At 44.2% G+C, this 13,867-nt stretch overlaps 1 protein-coding gene across 1 annotated transcript in view; it reads left to right on the forward strand.

Annotated features, from left to right (window-relative positions):
* The window catches only part of ELP3 (elongator acetyltransferase complex subunit 3), an 84,786-nt gene that overhangs the window by 49,444 nt on the left and 21,475 nt on the right, over nt 1-13,867 (forward strand). Inside the window, exons 11-13 of the mRNA XM_042832613.1 lie at nt 2,898-2,988; nt 6,485-6,550; nt 12,125-12,352. Coding sequence (XP_042688547.1) covers nt 2,898-2,988; nt 6,485-6,550; nt 12,125-12,352 — 385 coding nt within the window. The remainder of the gene's footprint in view (nt 1-2,897; nt 2,989-6,484; nt 6,551-12,124; nt 12,353-13,867) is intronic.

Consider the following 13,867-nt stretch of genomic DNA (forward strand, 5'->3'; position numbering starts at 1 on the left):
AAAGGGGTAGCATACTCAGTGCTAATGGCTGGTTGGAGGGGAATGTTTCTTCATGGCTGCTTCATAACTGTTGGAGATGCTTAATACTGTATTTGTCCTGAATGTTTGTGATGCTAATGTTTGTTCTGTGCTCAAATCAATTGGCACCTAAGTCCTTTGTGTGGAGAGGTGTGAAATGACAGCAGCAGTTGCCACATCTTGAGATATTTCCTGTAGTGAATCTGGGTGTTTTATGTGGATGTTATTTTCACTGGACCGGTGGGGGCATGTAGGTATGAAAAAATAAAATACTTAACTGAGATCCTACAACAAGTCGTGGCTTAGAATAGTAAAAATATCCCTGTTCATTGCAGGGGAGTTGGACAAGATGACTTTTAAAGATCTCTTCCAACTCGAATGGCTCTATGATTAAAAAGGGACTTGGACTCCCACCGTCTGTTCTAGTCAGCTGGTTAACAAGTGTCCTAAGTGATGCAGAATATTAGAAAAACAGAAGGTGAGATAGGCCTCATTGAGGCTTCTGGCGAATGGAACACTAACGTTAATAAGGTCAGGGTGTAATCCCCATATCCCTCAGTTTGTTTAGCATTTGAACGAGTCCTGAAACTGCTAGGACAACAGTTTGGTGTCTGTTCAAAACAGGCTGTTATGTGTGTGCTAATGATGCACCCAGGGTATTTATTTAAATGTCCTACCCTGATTTGAATGGGCGATAGAAAACCTCTTTCTTGCTTACTTTTCCTTAAAAAGCTTATTTTTCACATTCATATTTTAATTTGGCTTGCTCCCTAGCAGGCAGATGAGAGATGCTCAAGTTACCTTATCTTGTAATCTTTCATTTATTTACGGTAGATTATTTACTATTTCATATGCCACTCTGGATTTAGCTAAAGACTTGGTTCTAGAAGATGTCAGGGCATTTTATCTGTGTCCCTCCAGGGGAGATGCATACAGTCTGACTTCTTGGAGTCGTTCCATAATTAGAAGAAAGGCATTTTAGTTAGATTATCATTGTAGATCTAACATGCCCTGATGAAAATGCTGTTCTCCTCTTGTGTGTCCTTTAGTCACAATGTGAAGTGCTCATTTCCTCTAATTGAAGCTCTTTGAAGTATGTTGTGTTGGCTCTATGGTTTCGTATTTACTCAAAGAAACTCACTGAATAAATGAACTGGTTAGCTAATTGTATTTTGCCTCAGCTTTTGGCACACGAGTGTAAGAGGTGAGAAATGTGTTGTGTATCTCTTGCTTCATAAGAAGAATGTAGCAAGGAAAATAGGATGGGGAAGTAGAACCCAAGACCCCTGGGCTCAGCCTCATGATGGACAAAATTGTACTGAAATCAAAGTGTGATGCTGCCCAAGGGAGGCGGTGGGGTCACCATCCCCAGAACTGTGGGGATGTGGCACTGAGGGACGTGGTGGGCAGTGGGCATGGTGGGGGGGTGGGTTGTTGTTGGACTTGGGGATCTCAGAGGTCTTTTCCAACCGTCATGGGTGCATGATCCTGTGCTGAAATGAGAGGAGATCCCTGGAGTCTGAAGCACTTTGTTTGCATTCTTGATGGTATTGGAAAATTTTCCTTTTCTTGCCCCCTTGCCAAGTGTCTCACACTTCTGCAAACTAAAGCAGCACAAAGATGAAGCCTTTAGGACCCTTGAAGACCTTTTCATTTTATACAGCTGATGCCAAAACCAGTAATTGTTAATGATTTGAATGCAAGTCCTCAAGGAACTGAATAGATCAATTAATACGTTTTACAGAGGTCATCAGACAGCTGCTAGATGGTGATGAGTTTCAATCACTACTGAACCAAGATGGATTAAGCTAATTACATTACCAATTCCCTGAACCATCCCATTCTCTGCGTGTTTTTGTGATACTCTGTTCTTTTCTTTGTCTGTGAAAATATTCAAAAGAACGAGAGGAGGAATACTGACCAAGAAATGTATATAAGCCACATTTTAAGACCAACCTGCTGTATAACTTACTGAAAGACTTTCACATGTGTACAGTCCTTGTTTCTCTATAGAGGATCAGAAGTATTTAGTCGTGCAGTTGGGTGGTGTTTCATCAGAAGTGCCACGGTGGAGCCTCAGCAGGAAGGGGAAGAAGAAGGGTTTGCAGTTGCTGTGGAATACTGCATTAGACAGAAGGGGAGCATGGTTGGGATGTCCTATTAATTGTCATGCTTCTTTTTCAGCTTTATTTGGTTGCATAAATCCTCTGTTTCCCAGAAGTACAATCTGACAGTGAAGGCAGTGGAGAAGCCAAATCTGCTGTTCCTTTCCAATTTCATTTTAGAACCTCCCTTGGAGAGCTCGAAGAGAGGGTCTTGCCATTTGCTGACCCACAGATTTACGTTCCCACAGGCAGACTGTAGGCTTTCTGGCTGGACTTTGCTGCCAGTCATCGATTCAACAGAACTCTCTCTTTTAAGCTTCCCAATATAAACATGTTGTAATTCTGATGAACTTTCCCTTACAGTCATAGAGCTCAGAAAGACTCAGTCTGGTTCCCAGTTGCTGATCTTCAGCAGAAGGCGCCATGAAGAGTGACTGATCTTGAGACTATGCTAGGCAGGGGCTGGAAGATCTTTTTTTTTTCCCTTAGTGAAGAGCTAAAGGCAAAATAATAACCTATTTCTCAGGGTTGTAAAAGCCTACTTTTGTCCTCAGTCTTTTTTACTAAGCTTTCTCTCTCCATTTTCTTCCTGCTTTCAGTTAATTTTCCCCTGTGTTATTTCTTGTTCAACCAAAGACTTGAAACAAATGTAATTCAGATAAGTTCTGTGCTCTGCTATTTGGGATCTTGGCCTAGGTGACCATAATGGTACTTTATGGTGAAAGTCTGCTAATGCAGTTGCTTGAGGTTGTTTTGTTTTCCTTTGATACACAGAGACATCCCAATGCCACTGGTGAGCTCTGGAGTGGAGCATGGGAACCTGAGGGAGCTTGCCTTGGCCAGGATGAAAGATCTTGGGACACAGGTAAGGTGTTTGTCAATCAGTATTTGGGCAGAGCTGCTTGGTGACATCACACAAAGTAGTATCACGTTTGAGAAGAAGAGATCAGAAGACACAATAGGAGCCAGTTTTATTGCTGAATTAGAACAATCTGCCAGCAGTTTTAAAAAAAAACAAAACAAAACACCTTGATATTTCAGTAAAGCTGGACTAAAACTTGCCTATCTCTGAAGGCTCTTGGTAATAGTTTGTAATATTCTATTTTTTTTTTGACAGGAGGAAACCTTTTAAGCTAGAGAGAAGGATTTATTTTTAATTTATGCTATTAGAATTTCTCCTTCATTTCTTTTTCCCACGCATGCACTTACTTGACTGAACAATTGGAAGAAAAGCTCTTAGTCTGAGGCCAGACAAATCTTCCAAGAGACATTTCAGCGCAAACAAATGAGACTTGATATTCCTGATATTTCTAAGGTCAAATAAAAATACGAGCAGGGATGGGGAGAAGGAGGGGAAGAAGGAAGTGCATTTATCTTTGAAGTCAGAGGCTGATAGGTGTACTCAGCCTTGATTTTTCTCAGGAGGTTGCTGAGGCAGTCCGCATTCACAGTACCCCACATTGCCTGCTCTGACACCGCTTGCTGGTTGAACCTCTCTCCAAAACCCAGCCACACTTTGCAGGTTCTGTAACCTCCAGTAAAGTTATGTCCAGGCTCTGCCTTTTCTTGGGACAGCCAGCTTGACAGACAGAGCATCACACAAGCCCTGTGCTCCCTCTGACTGTTCCAAAAGGCTTTCATTGCTTTGGTGTCCTGGTGCAGAGGCAGATCCTCATTGCAACAGTTCCATGCATCTGTGATGTGACTGAGTGCTCCCTCCTTCTGTCTCACCTTTCCTTAGAGAGGTTTTTAAGGCATTCCTACATCCAACGGAATGGGAAAGAGGCAAGAATGGGGCGACCTATTCTATAGTGAGAACCTGGCTTTGCGAGGAGGGAACTGAAAGCCAAATCCAGATGGGTGGCCATGTGTGCTTCTGGGGCTACTGAGCGAGTTAGATTTTGTGTAATTCCAATTGGGGCATGGAGGATGGAATGGTTTGGGGGGAAAAAAACATCAACAAAACAAGTGAAGGAGCGGTGTGGGACAGTGCAGTAATGACAGTTTTTGCAGATGTAGCATTTAATCCTTTTTGCTTAAATACAAAGGATACTGAAGAAGCGACAATAAAAGCTTCATCTCTTAATAGCTCCACATAAACTTGTGCTGCTGAACCATATGATTGGTGTTTAACGTGGATAGTCCTTACTGCCTTTTCCATCTCACTTGGATCTTGCAGCTGCAGTGCAAAAGATCAGCAAATAAACTGCAGTGTCTTCCTTCCTGCTGGGCTTTCTTTATCTACTTAATCTCTCCTAACCTGCTGCCCTGGACTTCCTCCTTAAATCATTCCTCGCAATCTCTCCAGTAGCAGGCCAAGATTTGGCAGAGAGCTTTGCTGGCCACAAAAGCTCCTATCCCTCCTGCTGGCTTTTCACTTCTAAACCAGGCAGGGGAGACAACCTCCCTGCTGCAGCAAAGCCTTTTCGATTGAACTCTTTAGGGCTACTAGTGAACCCTTCCTGGGTTTGGTGCTAAAACCACATCATTTCATCTGAACTTGATCAAGACCAGCTGGAGAAGCAGGAATATCTGATCTATGGCCCTCAGCTGAGCCCAGTAACGGAGCTGACCCATTAAGGGCTTGTCAAGCTGGCAGTCTTCGCTGTTAGAAGAACCAAATCTGTAAAAAATTGCTGCTGTGCAGATGATTATAGATTTTAATTTAGTGAGGCAGAAACACTGCAGCTGGTGGAGTGAGAGAGCAGTCTGCTGCAATACAGCTTGAAATATAAGGCACTGTTGTGATTTTCTTGTATTGGAGGAGAAAGCGATAAATATGCTTTGTCCTTTCATCCCTGAGCTTGAGAAAATAGAGAAGGCCAAGGCAAGGACCTTTGGGAATTCAATATTCGTAGGCTCCCTAGCGGAGCTGAGCTGGCTGTGGCAGTTCTGGCTTATCCCATCTTTGGGATATGGCTTAATGAGTTTGTTTAAGGGGTGGGGATCAGTTATGCCAACACCACAACTGGTGTCTGTGAATGCTGGAAAGGAGTTACTCATGAGCAGCTTTGCTGGAGGTGCAGGGTGCTCGGCCACTGGGTGCAACTGGAGATACATGAACGTTGGATTGAGACACTGAGTTTTAGAACATCTTCCCAGAATATGTTGTCCTGAGGTTCCTCATGAAGTGTTCAGCCTTACCGTGCTGTTTGTGTGGTCAAAAGTCATAAAGCAGAGAAGAGTTTGTCTGTTCTGGCATCCTAGTAGTCCAGTGAATCCCAGTTTCACCGTAGCCCACAATAACAACCGTGCTTCTTTTCCTGCTATTTGGGAGATAGTTATCTTCTGTTGACAATGGAATTCAAAAGCAATCAGAGAAGAACGAGGCATGAGATAGGGCTGTGCTTGTGCTGGGTATCCTGAATTTCTGTGGGAACTGGATTTTCACACGCTCTGTTCCTGTCTCAAAGTCTGGCTTTTGGAAGTACGCAGCTGGGGAGGCCTCATCGCTGATAGAATGATTACAGCCCGGTGGCCAAGGTTGTCTTCAAGTGCTGCAGCACCTGTGGAGTGAGCAAGCCTTTGAAACAGCTGCTCTGAGTAAAAGTACTGCTGACAAGAGTTGGATTAACCTTGGCTTTGGATGTTAGGATAAACCTGCTAAGGCGTGCACGCGTTTTGGTCTTTGCGGTAGGACTGCTTATGCTGTCACAACTGTTCATTGATGTGAGTGGCTGCCAAATTACTCAGCTTCCACTGGTTCTGCTGAGATGTACAAAAGCTTATGCAAGATATAACCCATCTCAGAAGCACTGAGCTTGGAGGCTTTTCTCCTCTTCTGTCTGACTTCTAAAGGAAGAAAGATTTTGGTTGTCTTTATTTTCTCTTTTGTTAGTCCCAAGCATTTGTGAATCTGGCACTGTGGAAGCCAGATTAGCATTAGACTTGGGTAGGACCTCTACAGCAGTTCTCATGTGATCATTTAAAAGCAATAATGGGCTTATTGAAAATAGCAAAAGCATTATTTAAAGACTTTAACACCTTAGCATAAATTTGCCGATGTTGCACCTTTCAAATGTAGGGTAAAAATGAATTATGCCAAAACCTTTCTCTATTCTTTTGTTCATGTCGACTTCCCCTCCATACCCTAGTAGTTGTGAATCAAAGGGTGCATTTCCTCATGATCCATAATGGTTGCTTAGTGAAGTTATTTTTTACCAGCATGTCTTTCCTTTTAGCATTAAGACCTCTTTCCAAGGTGTATTAGGGTCGGATTGGTGAGCATTTTCATTTCAAATTCATCTTTGTAACTACATACTATTTCAGCTTAATTTTGAGCCCAATGGGTGGCTGGAAACCTGTGCTTTTCAGAGCCTAATGTATTTGTTCTTTGTGTTTCTTTCCTTTTCTTTTCCAAGTGTCGTGATGTAAGGACAAGAGAGGTTGGAATTCAAGAAATTCACCATAAAGTGAGACCATATCAGGTAGGTTTTGTCTCCTTTCTAGGAGCTTGCTTCAGACACAGTTTTTTATGTGCGTTTGAGGTGTTGGGACCCATTTGTTGCACATCCATTCCTGTGGTTTGCCTTTGTAGTTGGATCCAATTTTCCATTTATTTTCTCAGCATGTTTGGATGTCTTTTCTTTAAGTGCTGTCACGTGCTGAAATTTATGGACCACCATGTTCAACAAACTGACTGTAGTCACCAGTTATTTGAGTATTTGCACTACAACTCTTTCTTTTGCTTTTCAACCTTCCCTTTTCTCCCCCCTCATTTAAAAACAACAACAACAACAACAAAAGATTTAGAATGTACCAAAACCACTGTACAAGCATACTGAGCAGGAATGAATATTTAGCAAGATGAATTCACAGCCTCTTGTGGGAAGGCTGTGTTTGTGTAGGCAAACAGTGCGTGTATAAATCCACTTCTGCACGTGTAGGTATATATTTCTGAGTAGATCCATTTAGCATATGACACATATGCTGTGTTTTTCCTTCCTAAAATAGTCCACATAAAGATTACTGTGCTTGTTTTATAGAAAGGAAAATATGTGCTGCTGAATTTCAAATATCCAATTCGGGAAACCAATTCTGTGTCTCTAATTACAAGAAGGGATCTATCCTTCTGGGAAGTGGTTAGGATGTCCACTGCCATGTATTGGGCTCAAGGGGATGAGCTTTCTAAGATCACATTGGCTTGGGATCCATAGAGTAGAATCATTTGGGTTGGAAAAGACCTCTCAGATCCCCAAGTCCAACCCCAGCCCACCCCACCGTGCCCACTGCCCGCATCCCTCAGTGCCACATCCCCACAGTTCTGGAGCACCTCCATGTTTGGTGACCCCACCACCTCCCCTGGGCAGCTGTGCCACTGCAGCACTGCTCTTCATGAGATGAAATGTTTCCTAATATCCAACCTGTATCTCTTGTGGCACAACTTAAGGCCATTACCTAGATATGTGTATGTATATAGATATGCATGCTGTGGCCAATCAATGCAGCATGGTAGTGTATAATGATCCCTGATAAATTATCTTGTTCTTACCAACTTTTGTAAGAACTGAGGCTGTGCAAACTCATTTGTAGATAGGCCGTTCAGCCTTTCTGCTCTCTTCCACTTATCTGATCTGTGGCCACTTCACAGAATATCTTCCAAAGATGCCCGTTTTCATCAGTGATCTGAACTGTACATTTCTTGAGTAGTTAGCAAATAGCTTATCATAGGGTTTTCAAAGCAGTGTTAAGTTGAATATTCCCTTTGTTAAGCTCACCTATCCGAGTGGCAGGAGGATGTCATTATGTAGTCATAGCAAAATTTGTCATGACAGCAAGCAAGAGAAATATTCTGGAAATGGTGTAATTTTTCATGAGCTATAGACTAATGACAAGGTATGATGTTTTCTTGGCTTTGTAAGTAAACAACACATCTTCTTGATAAGAGAGGCTATCATGTCAGAACAAAAATGAATTAATTGTTTCCTATAATTAGTTGCACTTTATGCAGCTTCTTTCTGCTAAGGATCAGTAGGCTGTATGTATTTTTGTAATGGTGATGGTGTGTCTGCTTTTGAAAGTCTTTGAAAGAAAAAAATAAATCAATTTGGAGTAGATTACTTGCCCATAGCTGCTTATTTACAGAACTGTCTCTGAGCTCCCTTTTCAATTAGTGGCGTTTCTCCATAGCAGTGGAAGGTACTTGCTCGCTCTCAGAGTGGTCAAAGCTGTGCAGCTCTGTGTAATAGCTGTAAAAGTGCTCTGGTGAATTGTCACTGTAAAGAGATGTTGGACTGGCAGTTTTTGAAGGGCAAGAGGCAGTAACACTTCCTGCTTTAACACTCATGTAGGTTTGTATCTGTAACAAGTAGAAGCTACTGTTTCTGCAAAACATGGTTTTTTTTTCTTTATTAAGATAATGATCTTCATGTAGAGTGAGAGCAAGGCAGATTTTAGAGCTCTTTTAGGTTGAGTGTAATCTGCAGTTGGGTTTTCCCTTTATTTCTCAAGGTAAGTTTGGCAGTCTACCAATGGATATCCCATCCCTGGAGGAGTTCAAGGCCAGGTTGGATGGGGCCCTGGGCAGCCTGGGCTGCTATGAAATGTGGAGGTTGGTGGCCCTGCGTGTGGCAGGGGTTGGAGCTTCATGATCCTTGAGGTCCCTTCCAACCCAACCATTCTGTGATTCTGTGAAAAGTCTGTGTATTGAATATGGTGGATGTCCATATCTACCAGCCAACTTGGAGGCTGACTTTGGCCACGTTTCAACCAGTATCTATCTCAGAAGAAAAAGGCTTTGACCATCTCATGATCACTCCAACCTCTTTGAGGGGAATTGTGTTGGGAATACAAAAGATTTGATTGAGTAGGGACTTCTCTGATTCTCAGTTCATGTTGTGTGCTATACGATGCACGTGATGCAAAGCCTGCTGGTGGAGGTTCCTATAGGCTTGGTTCACTTTTGCCTACCAGAGCCTTTTGGATGGGCCAGGGCATCTGGGCACTACTGAAAAGCTAGCAACCAAGCCACGTTTTCTGTTTGTTTGGGTTTTTTTTGAGCTTGCTCTCAGGAGAAATCAAAAGTTTTCCAGTCTTGCCATTTTGAACTCTCGATATGACATTTTCTGCTTTGTTTTTGGAAACAAGCATTGAGTTGCGGTGCTTTTCCTCCGCAAGTTCCCCATATGACTTGAACAGCAGAACCTGGTTCTTAAAAACCCCCGCGCTCTCCCATTTCCCTGTATGTTTCCATTTTCCTCGTGGCATTAGGTGCACACCAGCAGACCTGGATCAGCCTGTGCCAGCTGTCCTCACTAAGCTGGAGCGTAGTTGTGCTTGCAGAGAATTTGGCATGTTGGCTGACATCTGTTTGGGCTCTTACCCCATGAGCTGTACGTCAGTGTCGAAATGAGCCCTGCTTCCGTAGTCAGTACGGGATTTAATTGCCAGTTGCCTTCACCCGGGCTTTGTCATGGAGCAGAGCAGGCAGGAGACAGGATCCCTTATGGCTTTTCTGTAAACAAATCTTTAATTCATGGGTTTCTGTGTATTAAGGGATTTGTAGAAGAAACACAGAGATCCTTTGCTTGAGTTTTTATAGTAGTACTGGGAAGAGCAATGGCGAGGTGTACGCAGGGATCTCGCACTTCATGAGGTTCAACAAATCCAAATGCAAGATCTTGCACCCGGGTCGAGGCAACCTCTATTGCCAACACAAGCTGGGGGATGAAAGGATTGAGTGCAGCCCTACTAAAAGAGACCTAGGGGTACTGGTGGATGGGAAGCTGGATGTGAGCCAGTACTGTGTCCTCACAGCCCAGAAGGCCAACTGTATCTCGGGCTGCATGCAAAGCAGCGTGGCCAGCAGGGTGAGGGAGGTGATCCTGCCCCTCTTCTCTGTGCTGTGAAGCCTCACCTGGAGCACTGCGTCCAGATGTGCAGTCCTCAGTGCAGGAGAGACATGGAGCTGTTGGAGTGCATCCAGAGGAGTGGCACAAAAATGATCCCAGGGATGGAACAGCTCTCCTATGAAGACAGGTTGAGAGAGCTGGGGCTGTGCAGCATGGAGAAGAGAAGGCTGCAAGGTGACCTGAGAGCAACCTGTCAGTGTCTAAAGCAGAACTACAGAAATGGAGGGGACAGGCTCTTTAGCAGGGTCTGTGGTGACAGAACAAGAAATTAGGAAGAAGTATTTTACAGTGAGGGTGGTGAGGCACTGGAACAGGTTGCCCAGTGATGTGGTTGATGTCCCGTTCCTGGAGACTTTCAGAGTAAAGCTGAATCAGACCCTGGGCAACCTGATCAAGCTGTGGTATCCCTGTTCATTGCAGGGGAGTTGGACTGGATGGCCTTCAGAGGTCCCTTCCAACTCTAAAGGATTCTGTGATCAATTCTGTGTGCATCATCAGGGAGTAACTGTTGGATACACCAGCGTCACCCTTATGCACGGGACATCCACTGGTATTGGCCATTCACATTTGAATTCCTAAAGTTGAAGGAGTGTCTCAAAGTGATGGTGCCATAGTGATGTGATGTTTTTAGTTTTGCTCATGGGTTGGTTTTTGAAGCAAACGCTCTGATCATTCCCTGCTTAGAAAGCAATGGGAAGCGCGGGGCCCTGATGCCTTTCACATAAGTTTAGAAAGCACCTTCCATGAGCACACTGCTGTACACCATACATTAATGGGTGCTTAGTTCTAGGGGTGAGAGTAGAACTGGAAAACCCCAAACATGTACTGTGGGGTCATCAGGTCCTCAATCCTGCAGGCTAGGTGGGGGCTGCTACTGCTCATCTGATGGGCAATGTGGGAAGGAATGTTGGTCTGCTTAGCAGCTGGATGTTGCAGGTGGGCAAGGGAGCCCCTACAGCAAGGATGGGTATGTATTCCAGCTATAGCAGCTCAATTCAGAGCACGAATAGAGTGACTCATCATGTCACCACAGATGTGCCTTTATTATCATCAGCGACAGGATACATCAAATTAACTGAGTGAGAACTCTACTACAAAGAAATGCAACTACCATTGTGTGAGATTGGATCAGGTCTCATGTTGCTCTGAGTCTGAACTTCTGTAGTTTCTTGGGTCCTGGGGCTGCTCCTTAGTGTCTGAAAAGAAGTTTTTTCCCTTCTTTCTGCTCCCTTCTCCATCAGTTATTCTTTATAGCTTCTAGGTGCTCTGCAGAACTAATTTCTTCTACCCAAGCATGATCTATATTGTATTCTCCACAGTCAGTCAGCCCTCACCTTGCTTTTCCCTTCCACTTGTTGTGATCTTCAGTACTGCCTTTATCTAGATAACTATCAGAACTGGTCAGCTTTCAGGGTACCTGTTGGGGTGGGTTTGGTGTCTCCATCTGAAGGAGATTCCTGCAGATTCTATAGAAGGTACTTGTGTAATTTACGATGTGTTGCAAGGAATTCTGGAACTCAGTATGTGCTCAACACTGTTTCAGATCCACTCCTGTTGCAGTTTGCACTTGTAGTTACATCCAGTGTGTTTGCTGGAAGGAACCAATTGATACTTACTAAGTTGGCTGCTTCACAGACACCTCAAGTCTTTTCTTTTGCAAAGCAGCAAAGACATGGCCCTAAAAGCAGGTCTGATGAGGGCAAATGCAACACTACTCACTCTACATTAGTTAATTTGTCTTTACAATGGAAATTCAATTATAGCAATCCCTTGGTTACTGGAAAGAGTTGCAGAAGCTCCAGTATCTTAAAAAACCTGGTTTTAGATTGCTGACTTACCAACAGATGGCCATGTGGGTTACCAGCCTTTCTGGAAAGCATGCGAATAGGCATTGAAGACTAGTTCAGTCCCACTGATAAATGCATTTCTATTAAAGTAGTCCATGTCTTTAATATGACTACAGGAATATCAGTTCTTACCCAGTATTGCTAAAATCCATCTAGAATTAAATTGGCCTCTAAGAAAGCACTTCATGTTTTCTCTGAATCATAATAGTACACAAAATTGTTTTTTGCCTGTTCAACATGTTGCTTAAGTATTTTAACAGGTTTTTCTTCTTCCTATTCTTCATTACTTCTTCTCTTTGACCAGATTGAATTAATTAGAAGAGATTATGTGGCTAATGGTGGCTGGGAGACCTTCCTGTCCTATGAAGACCCAGAGCAGGACATTCTCATTGGCCTCCTACGACTGCGAAAGTGCTCAGAAGAATCCTTCAGACCTGAGCTGAAGGGGGGTGTTTCCATTGTGAGGGAGCTGCACGTGTATGGGAGCGTGGTCCCAGTGAGCAGTCGGGATCCTTCCAAATTTCAGCACCAGGTACCTCAAACCATCTTTATTTTTCATCTGTACGTCCTGCTCCTCCCCACTACTTCCAGTATAATTGGAGAAGGACCTTCATTCATTGTTTGGATTATAGTCTGCTTCTCCATCTCCAAGCAGTTGGAAGAGAAGGTTATCAAGAGTAGTTAACATGAATTCACCATGGGGAAGTTGTGCTTGATCAGCCTAGTAGCTCTCTATGATGTCCTCTCTGACTGGATAGAAGGGAGGAGGGCAGTGGATGTTGTGTACCTTCATTTCAGCAAGGTGTTTGATGCTCTCATAACATCCTTGTTATGAAACTTAGAAAATGTGGGATACATGAGTGGATGATGAGGTGGATTGAGAACTGGCAGGCTGACAGAGCTCAGAGGGTTGTCATCAGCAGTGTGGAGTCTGGTTGGAGGCTGTTCCCCAGGGGTCAGCACTAGTCCTGGTCTTGTTCAGCATCTTCACTGATGACCTGGGTGAACGGATAGAGTCCACCTTCAGCAAGTTTGCTGACGATACAAAGCTGGGAGGATTGACTGACACACCTGAAGGCTGTGCTGCCATTCAACAAGGCCTGGGCAGACTGGAGAGTTGGGCAGGGAGGAGCCTGATGAGGTTTAACAAGAGCAAATGTAGAGTCTTGCACCAGTACAGGCTGGGGGATGACCTGCTGGGGAGGAGCTCTACAGAGAAGGACCTGGGATCCTGGTGGACTACATGTTTGCCACGAGCCAGCAGTGTGCCCTCATGTCCAGGAAGACCAATAGGATCCTGGGGTGCATTGAAAAAAGAGCATGGCCAGCAGAGCAAGGAAGGTGATCCTCCTCCTCTATTCTGCCCTGAGGATGCCACATCTGGACTGCTGCATCCAGTGCTGGGCTCCCCTGTTGAAAAAAGACAGGGATCTCCTAGAAGAAGTCCAGTTCAGGGCCACAAAGATGATGAAGGACCTGGAGCATCTCTGTATGAGGAAAGGCTGAGTAACCTGGCACTGTTCAGCTTGGGGAAAAGAAGACTGAGAGGGGGATCTGCTCAGTGTTTGTAAATATCTAAAGGGAGGTGGGAGGCAAATGGATGAGGCCAGGCACTTCCTGGTGGTGTGTAGCAGTAGAACAAGGAGCAATGGCCTGAGACTTGTACATAGGAAGTTCTGTACAAACGTGGAAGAATTTCTTTACAGTAAGGGTGATGCAGCACTGGCACAGGCTGCCCAGAGAGGCAGTGGAGTCTCCTTTGTTGTTCTTAAAGACTTGTCTGGACGCTGATCTGTGTGACCTATTGTAGGGAACTGCTTTAGCAGGGATAGGACTCGATCTCTTGAGGTCCCTTCCAACCCCTGCAGCGCTGTGATTCTGTAATAAAAATGCAGTTGAATTTGAGCCCCTTTTTGCATTTCACGTGCTGAAATCCTGCTGCTTCTGAGGTTTTGCTGCTGTGATAGTGTTCAGGCAGTTGCTACTGCTCTGACAAAAAAAAAGCATGGCTGAAAACTGTCTGCCTTATGTCTGTACAGTGTGAGAG

Source organism: Centrocercus urophasianus, unplaced genomic scaffold (genome assembly GCF_019232065.1).
Source record: "Centrocercus urophasianus isolate 14NV4802_14NV808 unplaced genomic scaffold, USGS_Curo_1.0 seq_39, whole genome shotgun sequence".
Taxonomy (NCBI): domain Eukaryota; kingdom Metazoa; phylum Chordata; class Aves; order Galliformes; family Phasianidae; genus Centrocercus; species Centrocercus urophasianus.